The 20,140-nt window shown below is 50.1% G+C and overlaps 1 protein-coding gene across 4 annotated transcripts in view; it reads left to right on the top strand.

The window, feature by feature from the left end:
- The window catches only part of HERC2 (HECT and RLD domain containing E3 ubiquitin protein ligase 2), a 2,956,340-nt gene that overhangs the window by 1,051,007 nt on the left and 1,885,193 nt on the right, over window positions 1–20,140 (top strand). For all 4 annotated transcript variants that reach the window (XM_069636605.1, XM_069636607.1, XM_069636603.1 and 1 more), the window contains exons 35-36: window positions 2,971–3,162; window positions 13,542–13,729. In XM_069636605.1, the coding sequence (XP_069492706.1) occupies window positions 2,971–3,162; window positions 13,542–13,729 (380 nt within the window). The remainder of the gene's footprint in view (window positions 1–2,970; window positions 3,163–13,541; window positions 13,730–20,140) is intronic.

The following is a 20,140-nucleotide window of genomic DNA, read 5'->3' as shown; positions in this document are numbered from 1 at the left end:
AACACTTTCAGTTTCGCGGGTACATCAACATGTACTTAAAGCCCGCCTCTCGCAGCCTCTTCTTCACTGTCCCATAGTTCAGTCGCCTTCTCTGCACTAGGAGAGTATAGTCCGGGTATGCCGTAATAGGCGTGGATGCCCTTTGTATTGTACCCCCTTTTGGGGAGAATTCCAGGATCTTCTCCCTGTCTCGGTAGCTCAAGATTTTGGCAATTATCGGTCTTGGGGCTTGGGGGGTCTCCTTGTGGAGGTTTCCTTGTCAGGGCTCTGTGCGCTCTCTCCACCGCAAAACCCTGGGTGAGTGCCCCTCCCTCTATTTCTTGCATCAACATGGTCTCGATGTAATCAGTGGGGTTTGGTCCTTCTCCTTCCGGAAGCCCCACGATGCGTATGTTTCTTCGGGCCCGTCCTTACGCTTCCTCTGCTCTGTTTTCCAGGTTGCTCACTTGTTGCCGCAGTATGTGGATCTCCGAGGCGTGTGACGTGCAGGCAGCTGTGTTTGTTTTTGCTTCCTTCTCCATTTCGTGTTTATTCTCCATTTTTTTTTGTAAAGGACTTTCTCGTGTTTAACTCTGCGTACCAAACCAAGTTTGGTTCCTTTGTTCGCTGTCCTTTGGCGGGCTTCTGCACAGAAGCCCTCCTTAGGCATCTGTGTCTGGGTGGACAGGATGTGAGGGAGGGGATTGAGGCCCCCTGCACAGGATCTCCTTGGAGAGACCCAAGTCACACTTTAGTTTGTTTGGCTACTTGGCTGTCCTGGCAGAATGTGATTGACAGCCAGGCTGTGTGAATGGGGGAAAACTGCTTAAAAGCAGGTCTCTGGGACTTGGAAGGCAGAGTCACCACTGGAACGAGAGAACCAACGAGGAGCTGAAGGAAGAAGACTGCTGCAACTACTGAACATCCAGGTGAAGCCCTCCTGCAGGTCATAATCGCCCGAAACTCCGACGACAGAGAAGATCTGCAAGGAATCATCTTCCCTTGAGCTTGGTGGGACTAACCAGCTCACCAAACGCCAGCCTTCCTCCCCTGGTCGAATTTGCTGTGCCTCGCTGTAGTTAACTGGATAGCCAGGAGGAACAAAACCTGTTTGGGTTTTAAGGAGTGCACCTTTTATGCAACGCTTTGCTCTGCTGCTGGCTTCTTCCCTGGGCAGTGCAGGACCCTCCAGTCTTCCTCCTCCTTGCCATCACGACAGTCGCTTCAGGAACCGTTAGCCTGAAGGAACTGCCAGGAACAACCGCCTCAGCTACAGCATTCTTCTTCATTTAAGATACTGTGCAAATCCCGTCGTTCGTTCTGTCCGACCGCAGTGAAAGTGTTTGAAATCCTTCACCTTTCCAAAGGCTTGTCCTTCTCTTCTCCTTTAACTCTTCTTCCGACCAACTTCGTTTTGAGCTCTTGGCAAAGACTTAACTGCGAACTACTCTGAACTGTGTGGTCCTCTGCAAAGACTCTGAACCATTAAAATTGGCCCAGGCCTATTGACTTGAATCCTAGTTGTAGTAAGCCTTTTCTAGATTGCCCTGCCTATCACTTGCTGGTGTTGATTTTGGAGAACCTTGTCTTTTCCTCCCTTTTAAATTGCTGGAGTGCCATTTTGCTCATACTTTCTTTTGAGCTGAACTTGTCCAGAATTGATTTGTGGTTATTGTAGTGCTTCAAGATTGTGATTTTCTGCTGCTTTATATTAGTGAACTGTTTTATAACTGATGGTGTAAATAAATGTATATTTGTTTACTCATAAACCTTGAATCAGTGTTTGTTTGAACCATAGTAATTACTGTCCTTTGTGTAACTTCTGATACTGTTCACTTTACTCTTGAGATCAGTCTGGTTGCTCAGCCATCGCTACCACTTTACTGTGTAGTACAGGCTTGTACCAAAGGTGAATTTGTACTTGCACCTGTAGTCTTAATTGTGTGTGGTGTTCCCAAAGGGTACTGCATATGATTCTGCTTAACAGTTGTAGGCAGAATCGCAAGCCTCGGAACACAAACATTACATATCTGGAATCATCTTCCTGATGCTTGTATCTGCCTAGAATCACATGCGCTCATCCATCTGCCCCTCGTTTAGGAGTACAGTGAACATAGACAATAAATCTGTTTCATAACACACTTCATCTTATATAACTTTTCACTTAACACTTCATATGACCTCAGGTCAGAATAATAATCTGAGGACCTTGATGACTGAGGGATCATGGGTACAGCACACGTCATGATAGTGATAGTATTAAAGACGCCCTGTCGACTTCCCTTTTTCAAAATAGAAAACAAATCGTAATACTTTTCAAGAACCACTAGATGTCGGCCTATGCAAAGCATGTGAATCTAAGCAGATTTAAGCATCAGAAATATGATTACAGTTATGTACTATTTGATGTATATGTATATCTATGTGTATGTATATGTGTGTATATATATATATATATATATGTGTGTGTGTATATATATATATATATATATATATATATTCCTGGTAGGGCATTGAACGCATAGCTGGATGCACTTGCACAGATATTGTCTTTGATTAAGTTGCTTTTGTAACAGCCTACTACGTGTGTCTCTCTCTGCTGCCCATCTGTGCGACTGTGACATGTGTGTCAGTTTTGCTCCTCAATATATATATATTTCTGGCATACTGCTTATTGGTGGAGCTTTTAAATATGTATACTTTTATTAAAAATAGACGCAATGGAGTAACATGTTTTCCTTCTTCAGTAAAAGAATTAGCATCATGCACTCAGACTTTTGCCACTGCCATTTAAATGGTGTTTTGTTAAGGATATTGTATTTTTGACTTGTTCGTGTTTTGCTGGCTATAATGAATGCGTGAATAATTCAAGTGATCAGGCTTAATTTCTTCAAGCAGTTTTGAATGTTTCAAGTGATTAAAGAACAATTCTGACTGTTATATTTGTATGGATTGTGTTTTTTTGCTGACACTCTCCTAATTTTTGACTAGGAATCCAACCTGTGCCTCTACAGACCATCACCAATGAGAATCCTGCTGGACCAAGTTTGGGAACTATACCACATGCACGATTCATGCTAGTAATGCTGAACATGCTGACCTTGCAACATGGAGCCAACAACTTGAACCTCCTCCTGAACTCTGGCATGCTTGCATTAACCCAGACAACACTTCGGCTCATTGGTAATACAATTATTTGTGCAAGTTTTAATTGGAAGTGGAAACTTGTTGTGAGATGCATAGGAGTAATTTTTACTTTTGGCTCAAGTGTCATTAGTCAAAGCTATTGCTGTATAATGTTTCTATTTGTGGAGGGATACTTGTATAACAATACCATGATTAGTATAAAATTGTCGGTTATTTAGAACAGTTATTTCTGCCTGCAAACCTCTTCAGTCCTGTCCTTTTTACACCATAATGAGTCCATCTCACAGGGACAGAACCCAAAATTGTTCTGCACTCCAAAGTTAACCTCCCCAATAATTTAACTCACGCTAGGGCTTGCTGTTTGTGCCTGTCCATGCTGACTCCAGCCACCGTCCTCGCATGTTAGTCCTTTTTAACGTGCTGACTGAACACAACGCCTTGCTCAGGCAGTGACAAAGTGCTGTATGTCGCATTATCTTTCCTTATATTTTTCTGTTTCTGCGGCCAATACACCACCTCCAACGCACTATGCATTTGGTGCACTGGGATCTTGAGGTCTTTGGTGAACCAGTGGGAAGGACAGTACCGGCGGGTCTCGCGTAAGGAAACCTGTCGGCGGCTTCTTCATAGAGCTTCCTGCTCCGTTGAGGTAAGTGCTTTTTTCTTCCAGACACCACTCTGTGGCGACTCCTTTCCAGGGGCTGCTATTGATAGGAGGGTCCATTGTATCCTCCGAGACACACCAGGGGTGGCACTGATGCTGTCAACACTGTTGCGGCTCACAGGGCAGGGACACAGGTCAACGTAGTACTGTGCTATGCTCCGAGGCAGCAGGAGTAACAGTGATGCTTTTCTCCCATACACTTAATGTGGGCCACCCTTTCTTTTTGCTTGTTTTGGACTCCTGTCCGAACCTTTTAGAGGTAGGTAAAGCCTCCTGTTTTACTTTGTCTTTTTTCTCATTGTAATGGGGTAACTGATGTCCATAAAACTGTCTTAGTGAATTTCTTGTTTTGTTACAATTCCACATATCACCCTAAAGTGAAGTGTGGTTAGGATACTTAATCCTATGTCCCGTCCCCTTTCCCGCCATACTGCATTGGCGTCCCTCGCTAGGAACAGGAGACAGAACCTTTTTCACCAGAAAAAACCTTCTTCCCCTTTAAATGTAGAGGCGTGGGGGGCGTGGCCCTGGGAACATGCACCCCCCTGCGCCACCCACCGGCGCCACTCCCCAGACCCCTTTCACCAGCGTTCCTGGGTTTGGCTTCGGCATTGTAATTCTACGCACTCTTCCCCGGATACTATCTTTTGTTTTCTGGTCTTAATCAGGTACTCAGTCCTCTGACGCTACGCTGCTCCCCGGCGCATGTCGACTTAATCAGGCTACAGCAGGTGTTCAGCCTGCGAGGGGCTCTTCCCCACGTCCGACCCTCACGCTCTTTGCCTCAGCTGCCTTGGCCCCGAAGACAGCTGGGAGGGTTGCACCACGTGTGACGCGCTTCCACTGGGCACTCTGAAGAATAGGTTAGCTCGATGGAGGGAGCTCTTCGAGTAGTCGCCTCCAGAGCACTTGAAGAACTTCGCCAGACACAAGTCATAACCCAAGGTAGGGCTGCTTTTTTCCATCGCACCCCGGAAGGGCAACTCCTTTCCTAGGAAATGCCCGAGTGGGAGGAGCCGTTCAGGTTCTCGCACCAGCACAGGTACCAGGCCGAGTGGTCGTTAGATCGTTCCGGAGACAGTGCTGAGGGACCGCAAGTTTCTTTTACCGGGTGTCCACCTGAGGGGCTACGCCCTAGTACCGGACAAATGACTGAGGGGGTGCCTGTATGCAGCACTATAGGCGACACAGCCGAGGGCACTACACCTATCGGGCCTCGTCCTGAGGTGCTTGGTAGGCCTCAAGCTCCAATGCCAAGAGTTCTTGGGGAGAGACGGGCCCAGCGAGGTAAGCACCACAATGCTGGCACGTGGCCTGCAGCCCAAAAAAATGCCTGCCGCGTCAGACAAAATGGCCGCTTGTCTGATACCGCCCCCTGGTGCGGAGCAGGTGGGAGAATGAGTTTCAAGGTGGTCAGGTCTTCACCTGGTACGTGGCCTACAGCTTATCCTTCATCGTCGCAGGGCAGATTTACCCTGCAACCATCAATGCAGAGTACGCACAGTCCCCAACAGCTGCCCGCTACTAAAGTTTCCTCACACTGTCTCCTCAGATGGGTGCCATCCTTCAGGATGTGATCAGGGACATGCTCCCTCCGGTGCCACCGCCAGCGCCTATAGTCATTCCTCCTGTGGCTCCAGCGCCTCGGCCCCTGCGCAGCCCAAGCTGCCGACGCCGGATCCTTCGATTCCAGCTTCCCTGCCTCACAGTTCATGCGGTTCCACACCAGCCACCGGCTCTGGTCCTCACACCTCAGCCTTCGGCGCCCAGCACTCCTCCATCTGCGCCGGACCAGCCGGACACCCGAGGAGGAGGACTCAGCCAAGGCCTTTAATGAATGGCTCGCAGGTTTGGCTGAATCCTTGGGGCTTCCACAACCCTAGGTGGAACAACCGCAGGTGAGGTTCCTGGCCGAGGTCCTCACTCTACGCCCCGTGGCTAGAATGGGCATCCCGATGCAGAAGGACGTTGTCACCTTGGCCAAAAAGGGATGGCTGAAACCCCATTTGGCCCAGCCTATCAATCCTCGCCTCGACACCAAGTACAGCCAGTTGGAGGGAGATTTACTCTTGCTGTTGGCACACCCTCAACCACACTCTTCGGTGATCGCTGCAGCGTCACGCTACTCCAAACCTCAGTTGTCCTCGGCCACCTCATCTTTGGCACTTCTAGGCAAGGAGAAGATCTTGGCGACTTATGGAAAGGAGGTCTAGTCCAACGCCTCACTGCACCTTTGTCAATTTAATGCTGACGCCATACTGGCAGCCGTAAATCAAAGGCTTGGCATGAAATACCAGACTTCCTTCCAGAACTTCGGGTGCAGAGACAGGCACGTTTCAAGGCGGGGCTGGCAGAAGTTAAAATGGTGGCCCAGGACATCATGGAGTCCACCATGGCGCGCACAGACACCTCAGGCCGTGTCATCTGCATTGCCACGGACATGAGGCGGTCGGCCTGGCTACAGTCTACCAAGTTCAACCCAGACATCCAAGAACGCATATTGGACCTTCCATTCGAGGGTGGCAACCCTTTTCATTCCACCACTGATGAGTAGCTTGATCAGAACAGATCCCAGACTGTGAACTCCTTATCTATCCTCATGAAGTCCACGCCGAGGACCTATAGCCAGTCACATCAATGCTCCGACAAGGGGTGGTCCTTTGGTGGATTTTGGGGCTTCCAGGAACGGAGGCTGAGACAGCTTCATTCAGTCCCCCTCCTCAGCCCCATCCTCAGAAGGAAAGAAGGCATGACGTGCCCCTCCGGATCCACGTGTCTCCGGTGGGGGTCAGGCTTGCCCTTCACGCACAGTTTTGGTGCCAGAGGTTCGTGGACCCCTGGATTCTATCCGTAGTGTCCACGTGTTTCCGCCTACCGGTTCCTCCCCCTCCTCTCCTCTCCCCTCCTCACCCCCTCCACTCCCACAGATTGGGACAACAATTCTGTTGGCGGAAATTCGATCGCTCGTAGAGATCCAGGCAGTGGAAGAAGTCCCATGCTCCCAGCGGGGCATGGGATTCTACTCCAGGATTTTCGCCATACACCAGAAGAACCAGGCTGGCTTGAGAGTTGTGTTGGATCTTTCCACCCTGAACCTCTCCCTCCCCCTTCAAAAGTTCCATATGGTTACGCCAGCGCTTATTGCGGAGACACTGTGCAGGGCTGACTTGATGTGCTCCTTGGATCTGAAGGACGTGTACCTACATGTCCCGATTTGGCAGCCTCATCGGTCCTTCCTTAGTACAGAGCACTTTCATTCAAACCCCGGCCTTAAATGCTATGTGAGCACACGCCACCTTGCCCTCTGCATTTGCTTGCAGAATTGTTGGGTAATATCGTAATCAGAGTTTATGCCGGTCTAAACTGCGCATTTGTGAGTCTCCTGAAGCGAAACCAAGTAGGGTTGGTAACACGCCATAAAGGTCTCCAATTTTCTCCGCTTTACCGAGGTATTTAGGCCCTTAATATTCAACGTAAGGCACTTCAATTGGTTTGGTAATAAAGGTCCTTCAATACAATACAACCATGGCTGGTCCGGCTATTGCTTATATGCTTAACATTTATACACTGCAGTTTCTCCTCTCTCCTAACCCCTTACCCCTCTGTTTCTTTCCCAACCTTGAAACCACAATTCCCCTCTCTGCACCACTTGAAGTCCCCTGGCATTAGCGACAGTACCTAATGTAACCTGGGGTGAAAACCCTCAGCTGTGGGTCATTATTTTCCCCAGGGTGAAGTGCGGGTTCTCCTACCTGAACAGATCAGATCTAAGATGTCGAGCTCCGTCTCTCTGCAAAATTTGCATCAGCCCTTTTTTATTTTTTTGACCAGCGTTGTGCCAATCCTTCCCCCGCTGCGTGTGCTCTATGTAGGTGCCTTTAGGGTTTGGACCTCTTAGACGACTTTTACATTAATCTTTCTGCATGCCCCTGTTTCTGTGCCCTTGCCGATCATGCGAAGACCATTCCCAGGACTTGGCTTGCTTGGTGGAATGATTGTTTGCACCCTCCAACTTTCCCACTGTTGCATTCCCTTCAATCTGAAGTAAAGCAATACCAGAATCTCGGGAGGTTATTCTATGCTGTCGACCGTTCATGCAAAAGGATAGACTGAATGGAAAAGTCCATTTATATTTGATCCCAAAAGACAGTAAAGACTTGCACATATCTGCATTTTTGGAGGGTAGTTTGCGAGAGGTCCCGATACAGCTGGATTTTGGTCCTGTTGTATGTTACTGGTGTCGAGTTTCTCGCTTTTTTGAGGATTAGTTCTTTTTGCAGGTACATTGTACAAGAATCTAGCACATCTCGATGACGGATACCTGGTTCAGTTCTTCTTGGTCCTGTCCTGTGTTCCCTGTCTAGGGGGGATCTTGCTAACCTCCTGTTCTGCGATTAGATCTGCAAAGATGTACGTTACCGTGTCTATTAATTCTGTATCTGTTACTATCTCCGGAAGATTTTTAATTCGAATTTTACATCACTTAGATCTGTTTTCTCAGACCTCGTAGTGAATTTCGAGATTGTGCGTGACCCTGACCAGGTCTTCCAAGGAAAGCTCTGATTGCTTGCATTCTTATGAGTTGCTGTAAGGCCTGTTCATTTGAATCAACCCGTTCTCCCAGGCAGGATAGCCTAATTTCCGACGTGAAGTGGAAAATGGAAGTTGAAAGGACACAAAGTCTTGAAAGCTCTTTGCAAAGTCCTCCTTTGATGCCACAATGTCTGGGTGCACATTGCTTGATTCTAAAATCGGTTTAACTCCTGGAGTACCTTGGGTTGAGGGTGTTGGAGGGTCTTTTGGCCAGAGTTTCTGCAGTGGATTTTCTGAGGTTTGCTGAGCCCGGGTGTACCCTGGCGGGGAGTGTGTGTTTTTTTTAAAAAACATTTTTTTTTTTGTTTTGCCTCGCGGCAATTGCGTGTTATGGCTGATATTGGCATCGCGATTTTACGAGGGGCTCATCCTATGAAACTCTAACAGGTTTTTTTCAAGAAAATGGGATTGGGTTGCTAGCTACACCCATGTAGAAGCTTTGCATGGTCATGTGTATCTGGCAGGGATTGCGCATAGATATTTGCAGCCTCAATTATACCTTAGACATGCCCGAGTGCGCTGGTGCGTGCCTTTAGACTGAGGCCGAGGATAAATCAGCTGCAAATATTAGCATTAATAGTTCAGCTGCTTGGGCTCCAACAGAAGGATAGATACTGTCAGATGTGTAAGATCCCCGAACACATTGAAACTGCAAAGCATATTTTTACAGAATGTAGAACATTAGGCTCTGAATATATGTCATTGCTGGGGTCCTTTGTACACAACTGAGGCGATCAAGAGTGATGATTTGTTTTTTTTTGCCTTAATACAGACAACCAAAAGGTGCAGATTGCTTTGTATCGGCTGTGGGTAATAATTAAAAAAAGATTAGACTGTGTAATAAGGGGCACGGGTGAGCTAGTCACTGTGTTTTAAAGAAATATATTTGATATTGGTTTTTAAATATGATATTAATAACATTTAATACTTACCACCTAATATTTAAAAGGGAAAATGAATTGATGTTGATATGGTTTTTAAAGATTTTAGATTGTTTATAGGATTCTATTTGATTGTTATAAGACGTATCAAATGTAAATTTTATTGCTTTTGTAAAGTTTCTTTAAAACTAAAAATAAAGTATAATAATAATTATAGTAGATAATCTGTTAGTATTGATCACCTGGATGTCAGATCTAGTGGCTATTTTGAAAATCCTGCGATCTAGGGTTGGAGGCAGAGCGTTTACTTTTGCAGCTGGTAAATTATGGACTGATCTGCCGCTTGCCCGTAGGTGTACCGAGAATCACCTTCAATTTAGACAGTCTGTGAAAACTGTTGTTTTAGTTTGTAGTTCTTTAGTTTAGCTGTAGAGTCTCGGTGCCAAGATGCCCTTGGGTGAACATGCGTGCTACAAATTTGCCTAACATAATGTGCATAAAAAGTGGGTAGACCCTCAAAATATTGGTCAAACTCCAACTTCGAGATAGTTGAGAGGAGGCACTCCACTACCATATTATTGAATGTTTTTTTTTTTTTTAACGTAGCTTCCTACAATTATTCTCGGTACATTCTATCTGCTACTGAAAGTAGGTTTTGAACAAATGTGCAGCCGTACGCAGTCTGGCATTTCATGACAAGTCTGTCTTGTCACCCACTAATCAATTAGCTCATCACTCCCTCCAGACTGAGGTGTACTAATAAGCTATAATAATAGTAATAATAACCCATGTGTACTCTTGCGTCCTGTCCGCTTTCCTCCATACTGCATAGGCGTGCCTTCCAAGGGACGGGAGACGTAACCTTTTTCACCAGTTAAAAAACCTTCTTCCCCTTTAGATTTAGAGGCGCGCGGGGGTGCAGCCCTGGGAGCATGCGCTGCCCTGACTCTGCCCTCCAGGGCCACACCTCTGCATCGACAGGAACGGGCCAAATTCACCAGCGCCCCTGGGTTTGGCTTCGGCAATGTAATTCCACGCGCGGATACTTCTTCTGTCTTTTTGTCTTTTTATCATTCAGGTACTTGGTGCTCAGGCATCACACTCCTCCCTGGCGCATGTCGACTTCTACAGGGTTCAGCAGGTGTCCATCTTGCGACGGGCGCTTAACGACTTCAGACCCCCACGCCCTCTGCCTACGTTGTCTTGGCCCCGACCATGGCTGGCAAGCTTGTACCGCGTGCGACACGCTTTCCTCGAGGTATCTGAAGAACAGACTAGCCAGGGGCAGGGAGCTCTTCCAGAGAATGCCTCCTGATGACCTGAAGGACTTTGTATTGCATTGATCCAGGCCAAGGTAGTGCCACTCTTCTCCATCGCACCCCGCAAGGGGACTCCTTTCCAAGCACTCGCCCGCATGGGAGGGACCGCTCAGGTTCTTGCACCAGCACATGCACCAAGGCTACTTCAGCTACCGGCCGCCATCCTGAGGGGTCAGTGGATCCTCCCGGTGACAGTGCTGAGGGACCGAAAGGTTCTATTACCGGATCTACACCCGAGGAGCCACGCCCTAGTACCGGCAACATGTCCGAGGGGGGCGCCTAAGCTTAGCTCTGCCGGGTGATACGGCAAGGGTGAAACGCCTACCAGGCTTCGACCTGAGGAGCATGGTAGGCCTCATGATCCACACTGAAGAGACCTGGATGAGGCTGGGCCCAGTGAGCCAAACAACACGATGCAGGCACGTGGAAGGCAGCTCGACAAGATGGCCGCCGTGCCAAACTTAAGGGACCGGTCTGACGCTGCACCAGTAAAGGGAGCAGGTCGAGGAACGAGTGTCAAGGTGGGACTGGTGTCAACCAGGTACAGCCTATCCTTCATTTGCGCAAGACAGGGTCCCACTGCATCAATATGGGCAGAGCTGGCAAGGGCTCCAGCAGCCTCTCGCTATTCCGTCTGTCACCTACCACCCCGCCACCATGCGAGGACCGTTCCTTTGAAAGATTCCTCGGCCTCATGAAATCTCCTCGGATGGGGGTCATCCTCAGGGATGCCATCAGGGACGTGCTCCCTCCAAGGGCACTGGCGCTGCAGGCCCAAACGTTGGAGCCTCTGGCCCCAGCGCAGCCTCTGCCTCCTGCTCCGGCCCCTCTACCGATTGTGCAGGCGGTTCCATACCAGCCTCCGGCTCCCATCTCCACACATCACCCGCCGGGTCCAAACACTCCTCCACCGGTGCTGGACCCTCCGGGCCCCCAGGTGGACACAGACTAGGAGGAGGACCCTGACACCCCATCATCAGCCAAGGCCTTCCACAAACATCTCGTAGGGCTGGCAGAATACTTGGGCCTTCTTCAACCTGAGGTCGAGCAACCAGCAGAGGGGGTCCTTGCAGAAGTCCTCATGCTGCGCCCCTCTGCAAGGACAGGAATACTGATGCAGAAGAACGTTGTAGCCTTGGCCAAGAAGGGTTAGCTCAAGCCACACTCAGTCCAGCCGATCAATCGATGCCTGGACGCCAAGTACAGGCAGATGGAGGGGGATACACTCTTGCTATCGGCCCATCCTCGGCCGCACTCCTCAGTGATCACTGCAGCATCACTATACTCCAAGCCTCAGTCGTCCACTGCCTCCTCGTCTGCAGCGCTGCTAGGCAAGCAGGGGAAGATCTTGGAGTCGTACGGGAAGAAGCTGTATTCCAACGCATCCTTGCATCTTCGTCAAGCCAAGGCTGATGCCATGCTGGCAGCTGTTAACCAGAGGTTGTGGTGGGAAATTGCAGATTTCCTCCCAGAGCTTCCGGCGCAGAGCCATTCACGTTTCAAGGCGCGACTGGCTGAGGCCAAGATGGTGGCGCAAGACGTCATGCAGTCCACCGTGGCCCACATTGACACCTCTGGCCGGACCATCTGCATTGCCACGGATATGAGAACTACCTGGGTCCGGGCTACTAAATTGAACCCGGATATCCAGAAACTCATATTAGACCTGCTGTTCGAGGGGGGTACCTCTTCCACTCCACTACGGACGAGGAGCTTTATAAAAAGAAAAACAGCTCACAAACGGCCAAGTCTTTATCCATCCTGACAAAGTCCAAGCCCAAATCGTACACCCAGTCACCCCATACTTCCGACTCCAATACTGGACTAGTTTTCTCCACCAGCGGTAGTGTTTGCACACACTGTTAAGCCAACTCGGTGTTCTGCTCCAGTGTGGAGGTCTTTGTTTCTAGTTGGACAACAGTCTCCGTCGGCTTGTCGACCTTGCCTTCCATTCTAGACATTGACTGCTATATCCAACCCAGCGCCGCCATGACAGGGTCCTGAGGTGTGTGCTTTTCCAGTCCATGTTGCCCACTGAAGGGTGCAAATAAAATCAGTATTTTTTTCTTTGACTTTCCAGATGCAATGAGATCTTATATCTGCTGTGCTGTAACAGATCCGAAATTATGCTCTGCAGAATGGTCCGCCACAGCTATCTGCCCACAGTGATTTTTGGGCACTTCGCATGACAGAAAGCCACGGTCAGGTTGCCCCTTCTTGCAAGATCACCTACCATGAGAAACATGTAGTCTATTGTCCTCTATCCACAATTGTAATCAAAATGTGAGCACTGCTCCCCTCAAAACTACATTGCACTTCGGTACTGCATTGCACCTTGTGCTCACATGCAGAGTATGTTTCTCCCGGCTGCGGCTGCAATGACATGCTAAGCCCCTGCCGTGTTATCGCAAGCTGGCCTAAGCAGCTCGCCAGAGCAGCAGTGAGTGTCTGTTTGCGAGGGTCCTGGCCCTCGCCCTGTGTCTGGGAAAGTTAACCCATGACGTGGTACCACAATGGAAGAACTGCTGCTGCCTTCCTGACTCACTAGGCACGTACCCATGGTTACACACCTGTTGCCTCGACCTGCGGGCGCTTTTTGGCCTTGCAAGCGGTGTCAGATGTCTCAGCTCTGGGGAAACCAAATGTTTTTCCCACTGTCACACAACTGGAAACTCATGGTGCAGAGTGATCTGTCAAGCACTTTGGTGCCGCACAATAGCACTTCAGTTGGGTCTAGCATCACGTTGCAGAACTTCACCACAGCGCTGCCATCTTTCTTGGGCTCGCAAGCGCACCCCTTCATGCTTAGTTTTTAATCTCATTACAGCATTCGTTAATATAGACCTTTTTGGTGACCTGCATTTGAGTAAGCGCTTTTGTATATGATTTGACTGGAGATGTTAAAACTTTTTGTTTAGTGTAATTGATAATGCTCCCATTTGTCTTTCCCTTGTTCAGGTCCCAGTTCTGACAACTTTGAAGATGATATGAGTACCTGTGTTCTTGGTCCCTCTGCCACGGTCTTGGAAGAGTCGAGGAAGGAAACTACTCCAGTACAACTCCCTGTCTCTGGGCCTGAGTTGGCCACCATGATGAAAATTGGAACTAGAGTGATGAGAGGTGTGGACTGGAAATGGGGAGATCAGGTATGAAAGGAATTTTTGCATGACCCCGGTTTGCATATGTATCAATTTAGTGTTAAAGAGAATATACAAAGGTCCTTTTGAGAGGGCTTAGGAAGATCAACTTGTTGGTGGTATGCAGGTTGTCCCTTACATTATTCCTGACTCATCACAATCATAGCTGGCAGACCATGGAATGCTTCACTGACCGAAGTGGAGAGAGATGGTATAAAAGTACAGTTTACACTCGGATCTCAGTAAAGAAGTAAGGTACACACAGTATACTACTGAAAATGTACTATTAATATAAAGTTGGGCATAAAAGGAATATCTACAATGTAGTGAAGTATGATATATTTGAAGCAGAATATTTAAAACAGGCGATTTTCGAAAGAACAGCAACAAACATATCAAGCAAGCATTCAACAGTGTTTAGTAGGTATGTGAGGCTTTCAGATATTTAGTACTTTGCACTAATTACAAAGTTTGCCCTTGGAAAACAATGGGACAAAGGGAATAGTCAGCTCCATATTATAGGAAAAGTTCACAGGGGATCTGCAGAGTGTTAGGGAAGGTTATTCATTTTCATGCCAAATCTCCTTCAGTTGAGACCCCCAGCACTTTTTGCTGGGGAGTGGGAACTAGAGACCCTTTCCTTTATTCAACCTGTGGGAGTAATTTGTTTGTCTCTTACTTTATTTTTGGAGTCATGCTTTCCTCCAATTGTTTTGCATCTATATACTCTTCCCGTCCCCTTTCCTCCACACTGTATGGGCGTCCCTTCCAAGGGACGAAAGACAGAACCTTTTTCACCAGAAAAAACGTTCTTCCCCTTTAAATTTAGAGGCGCGCGTGCCAGGGAGCATGCACTGCCCTGACTCTGCCCTCCGGCGCCACACTTCTGTCCCCTTTTCCGAGTCGACTGGAACGGGCCGAATTCACCAGCGCTCCTGGGTTTGGCTTCGGCCATGTAATTCCACACGCGGATACGTCTTCTTTGTAATTTTTGTCTTATCCATTATTCAGGTACTCGGTCCTCAGGCGTCGTGCTCCTCCCTGGTGCATGTCGACTTCTGCAGGGTTCAGCAGGTGTCCATCCTGCAACAGGCTCTTCCCAACTTCAGACCCCGGCACCCTCTTTCTACGTTGCCTTGGCCCAGACCGCAGTTGCCAATCATGTTCGGCGTGTGACTCGCTGTCCTCGAAGGCTCTGAACAGACTAGCCAGGTGGAGGGAGCTCTTCCAGAAGGATCTCACGAACTTTGTGAAGCTTCGTCCCAGGTCCAAGGTAGGGCCGATATGTTCCAGTGTACCCTGCAAGGGAGACTCCTTCCCAGGGACCCTCCCGCACGGGAGGGACCGGCCAGGTCCTTCATCCGGCACGTGCACCGAGGCTGCTACAGCTACCAGCCCTAGGGTCGAGGGGTCCTCGGATCTTCCCGGACGCATTGTCGAGGGACCGGAAGGTTCTTGTACCAGGCTTCCACCCGAGGGGCTCTGCCCTTTTACCGGCGTGATGGCCAAGGGGCTAAGCCCTAACAACGGCAATACGTCCGAGGGCTATGCCCCAATACCGGCAATACATCCGAGGGGGCGCCTATACATAACTCTTCCGACCCCGGGGTCGAGGGTGTCGCACCTACCGGGCTGAGACCCGAGGAGCAGGGTAGGCCCAGTGATCCACACGCTAGAGTCTTGGACGAGGCCGGACCCAGTGGGCTGGGCATCAAGTGGCAGGCAGCTCGACAAAATGGCTGCAGCGCCAATCAGGAACACCCGTCCAACGCCATTCCACGAATTCGGCAAAGAAAGAGTGTCAAGGTGGGACTGGTCGCAACCAGCCGCAACCAGGTACGTGGCCTACAGTCTACCCATCATATTCGCTGTGAAGCTTTCCCATGCGTCCATACGGACTGGGTACGCAGGTGCCCCAGCAGTCCCTCGCTACCCCGTCGGTACCCTCTACCACCTCTTTGGCCAGTGAGGAGGTGCTCTTCAACAAATTCCTCGGCCTCATGAGGTCTCCACAGATGGGGGCTATCATCAAGGAAGCAATCAGGGAAGTCCTCCCCACCATGCTAACGGCACCACAAACTCCTCCATCGGGCCCCCAGTCGGACGAGGAGGAAGATCCAGATACGCCAACCTCAGCTAGGGCCTTCCATGAACGTCTTGCTGGCCTGGCGGAGTACCTGGGCCTTGCTCAGCCCTAGGTTGAACAACCGGCAGAGGGGGTTCTGGCTGAAGTCCTCACAAGATGCCCCTCTGCCAACACAGGGATTCCACTGCAAACCTATGTAGTCTCCCTGGCCAAGAAGGGTTGGCTCAAGGCCCACTCAGTCCAGCCAGTCAACCGACCCCTGGACGCCAAGTACAGGCAGATGGAGGGTGATACACTCTTGCTCTCAATCCATCCTCAGCCGCACTCCTTGGTGATCGCTGCAGCATCACTATACTCCAAGCCTCAGTCGTCCTCAGCCTCTTCCTCTGCGGCACTGCTAGGCAAGGAGAAGATCTTGGAGGCTTACAGCAAGAAGATCTACTCAAACGCCTCCTTGCACCTGCGTCGGGCCAATGCAGATGCCATGCTGGCTGCCGCCAATCAACGGTTATGGCGGGAAAATGCGGACTTCCTCCCGGAACTCCCCTCCCAATGCCAAGCTCGTTTTAAGGCGGGGCTAGCAGAGGCCAAGCTCGTGGCGCACAACCTCATGGAATCCACAGTAGCGCATATCGATACCACGGCCCGTGCCATCTGCATTGCCACGGACATGAGGCGCACGGCCTGGCTCCGATCGACGGAATTCAACCCGGACGTCCAGGAGCACATCCTAGATCTGCCGTTCGAGGGGGTGGGGGGGGACCTCTTCCACTCCTCTACAGACGAAGAGCTGGACAAAAGAGCAGCTCACAAATGGCAAAGCCCTTATCCATTCTTGCCAAGACCACGCCCAAATCTTACACCCAATCTCTGCAGCGCTCAGAGAAGGGTCGTACATATGGAGGGTTCCGTGGCTTCCAGGAACGCAGATCCAGGCAGCCAGGACCGCTTGCCGTCCCAGAGCCGGCGCAAACAACAAAAAGGGGGGAGGGGAGTAAGGGCTTTTTCCAGTCCCCCCATCCCCCTCAGCCTCCGAGGGAAAGAAGGCATGACGCGCCCCTTCGGGTCCTCGTGTCTCCGATGGGTGGCAGGCTTCCTCTCCACGCACATTTCTGGCGCCAGTATTTCGTGGACCCCTGGATCCTCCGTAGAATCCACGGAGTACCGCCTACCCATCCCAGCCTCTCCTTCCCTCCACTCCCACAGGTTGGGACAGCAACTCTTTTGGCAGAGATCCGGTCGCTCGTAGAGAGCCAGGCAGTGGAGGAATTTCCAGCATCCCAGCGAGGCTTTGGCTTCTACTCCAGGATTTTCTCCATTCAGAAGAAGAACCAGGCAGGCCTGAGAGTTGTGCTGGACCTTTCCACCCTCAACCTCTCCTTACCGCTGCAAAAATTCAAGATGGTCACACCAGCTTTTATAGCAGAGACATCGGACAAGGGAGACTGGATGTGCTCTCTGGACCTGAAGGATGCGTACTTACACGTCCCAATTTGGCAGCCCCATCGTTCTTTCCTCCGGTTCAGAATCATGGGCTGCCATTTCCAATACAAAGTCCTTCCGTTTGCCCTCAACTCGGCCCCCAGGCTCATCAACGCTGTGGCGGCCCTCCTCAGAGCACCGGGCCTCCACATCTACCCATACCTCGACGAATGGCTCGTCAGGGCTACGTCTCCGGAGGCGGTTCACCACTCGTCCCATGCCCTTATGAACACAATACACGACCTGGGCTTCTCGCTCAACCTCAAGAAGTCACAGCTGCTCCCCACGCAGACTGACATTCCTGGGACTCATTTGGGACACGAGCTCCGAGAGGGTTTTCCCGTCGGAAGACAAGATCTCGGTCATCAAGAGGGCCACTGCCCATTTCCTCAGCAGAGAGGTGACCTCAGCATGGTGGTACCAACATCTAGTGGGTCTACTAGCGGCGGTCTGTTAGCCGTGCCGCACACAAGACTAAGGATGAGACGGATTCAGCTGCACTTTGCGGCCTCATGGAATCACGAGCGGGGGCTCACAATCCGAGATGACTGCAACCTACGGACGGACAAGCCCTTTCGGCCGCCCCATCCGCAGGCCACCATCACCACAGACTCCTCGCTCCAGGGCTAGCAAGCCACCCTGGACGATCTCTCGGTCCACGGCACCTGGACTCAACAAGAGCAGTATACCACATCAATTGGTTGGAGCTGAATGCCATTGGGCTTGCTCTCAGAGCTTTCCTCCCACTCCTCAAGGGCAAGGTTGTCCTCATCCAGACAGACAACTCGACCAGCATGTACTATGTCAACAAGCAGGGAGGCACCAGATCCCTGCCTCTGTGCGGACTGGCTATCAGCATGTGGGAATGGGCCTTGGAAAACCAAATTTACCTCTCGGCAGTCCACCTCCTGGGGGAATCCAACCTGGAGCCGGACAGACTCTCCAGGCTGGGAGCGGGCAATTATGTTACTCAGGAGATCTTCAGCAGGTGGGGTCATCCCCACGTGGATCTCTTGGCCACCTGGCACAACAAAAAGTGCCCCCAGTTCGCATACTGGCAAGGGCAGGGCCCCGACTCGCTGGGCGACGCATTTCACCTACAGTGGACCGGCATGACAGCCTATGCCTTTCCGCCCACTCCTCTGGTACACAGAGTAATTTGCAAGATCAAGGAGTCTCACTGACGCCGCATCATTCTGATAGCTCCATGGTGGCCGGCCAGGCCATGGTTTTCGGAGCTCCTCAGCGCCTCAGAGGTGCCACCGAAACACCTTCCAACAGGCCCAGCACATCATCTTTTTTTTTTTAAAACGGTTTTTATTATTTTTTTAAAACAGACAATACGAACCAAACTGGCAGCACTTTTTGCAAAAAACATATGAACATCAATTAGTCAAGACCACTGCTCCCCCAATCCCTCCCCCCTCAAGAGCTTGTTTGTCCTTCTCATTCCGTATCTGCTGCGTGTGGCAGGGTATCACCTCCTTCTGAGTCTGCAGAATCTGTTATTGTTCCAAACAGTCCTGCTATTAATACTATCCATGCCAGCAGGGTACTCACTTCTGCTTCCCCACACTTGCTACATGCTTCCTGCCATACTACCGTTTCAGCCTCCGCCCATTTCTGCAAATCCCGCCACCATACCTCCACCCGTGGCTTATGGTGCTGCTTCCATCCCATGGCAATCCTTCGTTTTGCGAGCACATATGCCAAGTCCTTCAATTTCCCAACATGTTTAACTTTCCGTGGTCTGGGAAACCCTCCCAACAGGCAGGCCCAGGCCGTATCTATAATGAGCGTGACCCCTTTATCTGCTAGTTTTTGCTCCACTTCTCCCCAGAAACTCTCAATCACTGGGCAAGACCAAAACATGTGTGTCATATCAGCATCTTCCTTATCGCATTTTGGGCACGCTTGTCGTCCCGCATTTACAAACTTTGATATTCTCATCGGGGTCATGTAAGCTCTGTGCATTATATACAACTGTATTTGTTGTAATCTGGCATTTCTTGACACCTTCTTGTGTTATCCCATAGCACGCTCCCACATCCCATCTTCCATCTGTGCTCCCACCTCTGTTTCCCAGTCCAACCTCAAATGCGTCAATTCCTTCCCAACCCGGGTCATCACCATCTCATACAATCTAGAGATCTCATGCCCCCCTTCTGATATGTCATATATTGTCCCCATAGTGGCGTCTGGTTCCTCCGCCAATACAGTCTCAGGCCAGATTTTACGAATATTCTGCACCAGCCTTATATACGTGACATACTGGCCTCTATGCAAGCCCGCCTCCTACCCTAGTCCTTCAAAATCCCTAATGGCCCCTTCTTGCCAGACATCTCCCAATGTAACCAGCCCGACCGACTCCCAGTAGGTCCTGATTATCATCCTTAGTTGCTTGTCTTTCCCTGCCAAAGCAACCAACGGCACCTGCGGGGAACACTGGTACGGGTCCTCCATCATTCGACATACTCTACGCCACATCTTCCACCCAAGCAACATCATTCCCGGGTGCTCCTTCATTTCTGACCTAGGCAACCAAATAATTTCCTTCAGGTAAAACGGAGTGCAGTCCTGTCCAAACAGCCTAAATTCGAGTTTTACCTCATCAGAGAGCCATTTGACCACATATTGCAACTGATCAGCTACATAATAGGCCTCATAATTAGGCAGCTTAATACCCCCCTTTTCATAGAAATTCTGCAACTTCCATAGCGCCACTCTATTCCGAGTGCCATGCCATAGGAAGTCTCTGCACGTACTGTTCAGCTTGGCAAAAAACTTCTTAGGTATCATGCACGGAATATTGCTGAAAAAATGTAAGAGCCTGGGTAGGACCACCATTTTGA

This window comes from Ambystoma mexicanum, chromosome 7p (assembly GCF_040938575.1).
Source record: "Ambystoma mexicanum isolate Mex_15411 chromosome 7p, UKY_AmexF1_1, whole genome shotgun sequence".
Lineage (NCBI taxonomy): Eukaryota > Metazoa > Chordata > Amphibia > Caudata > Ambystomatidae > Ambystoma > Ambystoma mexicanum.
The sequence above is the reverse complement of the archived record's forward strand: the minus strand, read 5'-3'. Positions and strand labels throughout refer to the sequence as shown.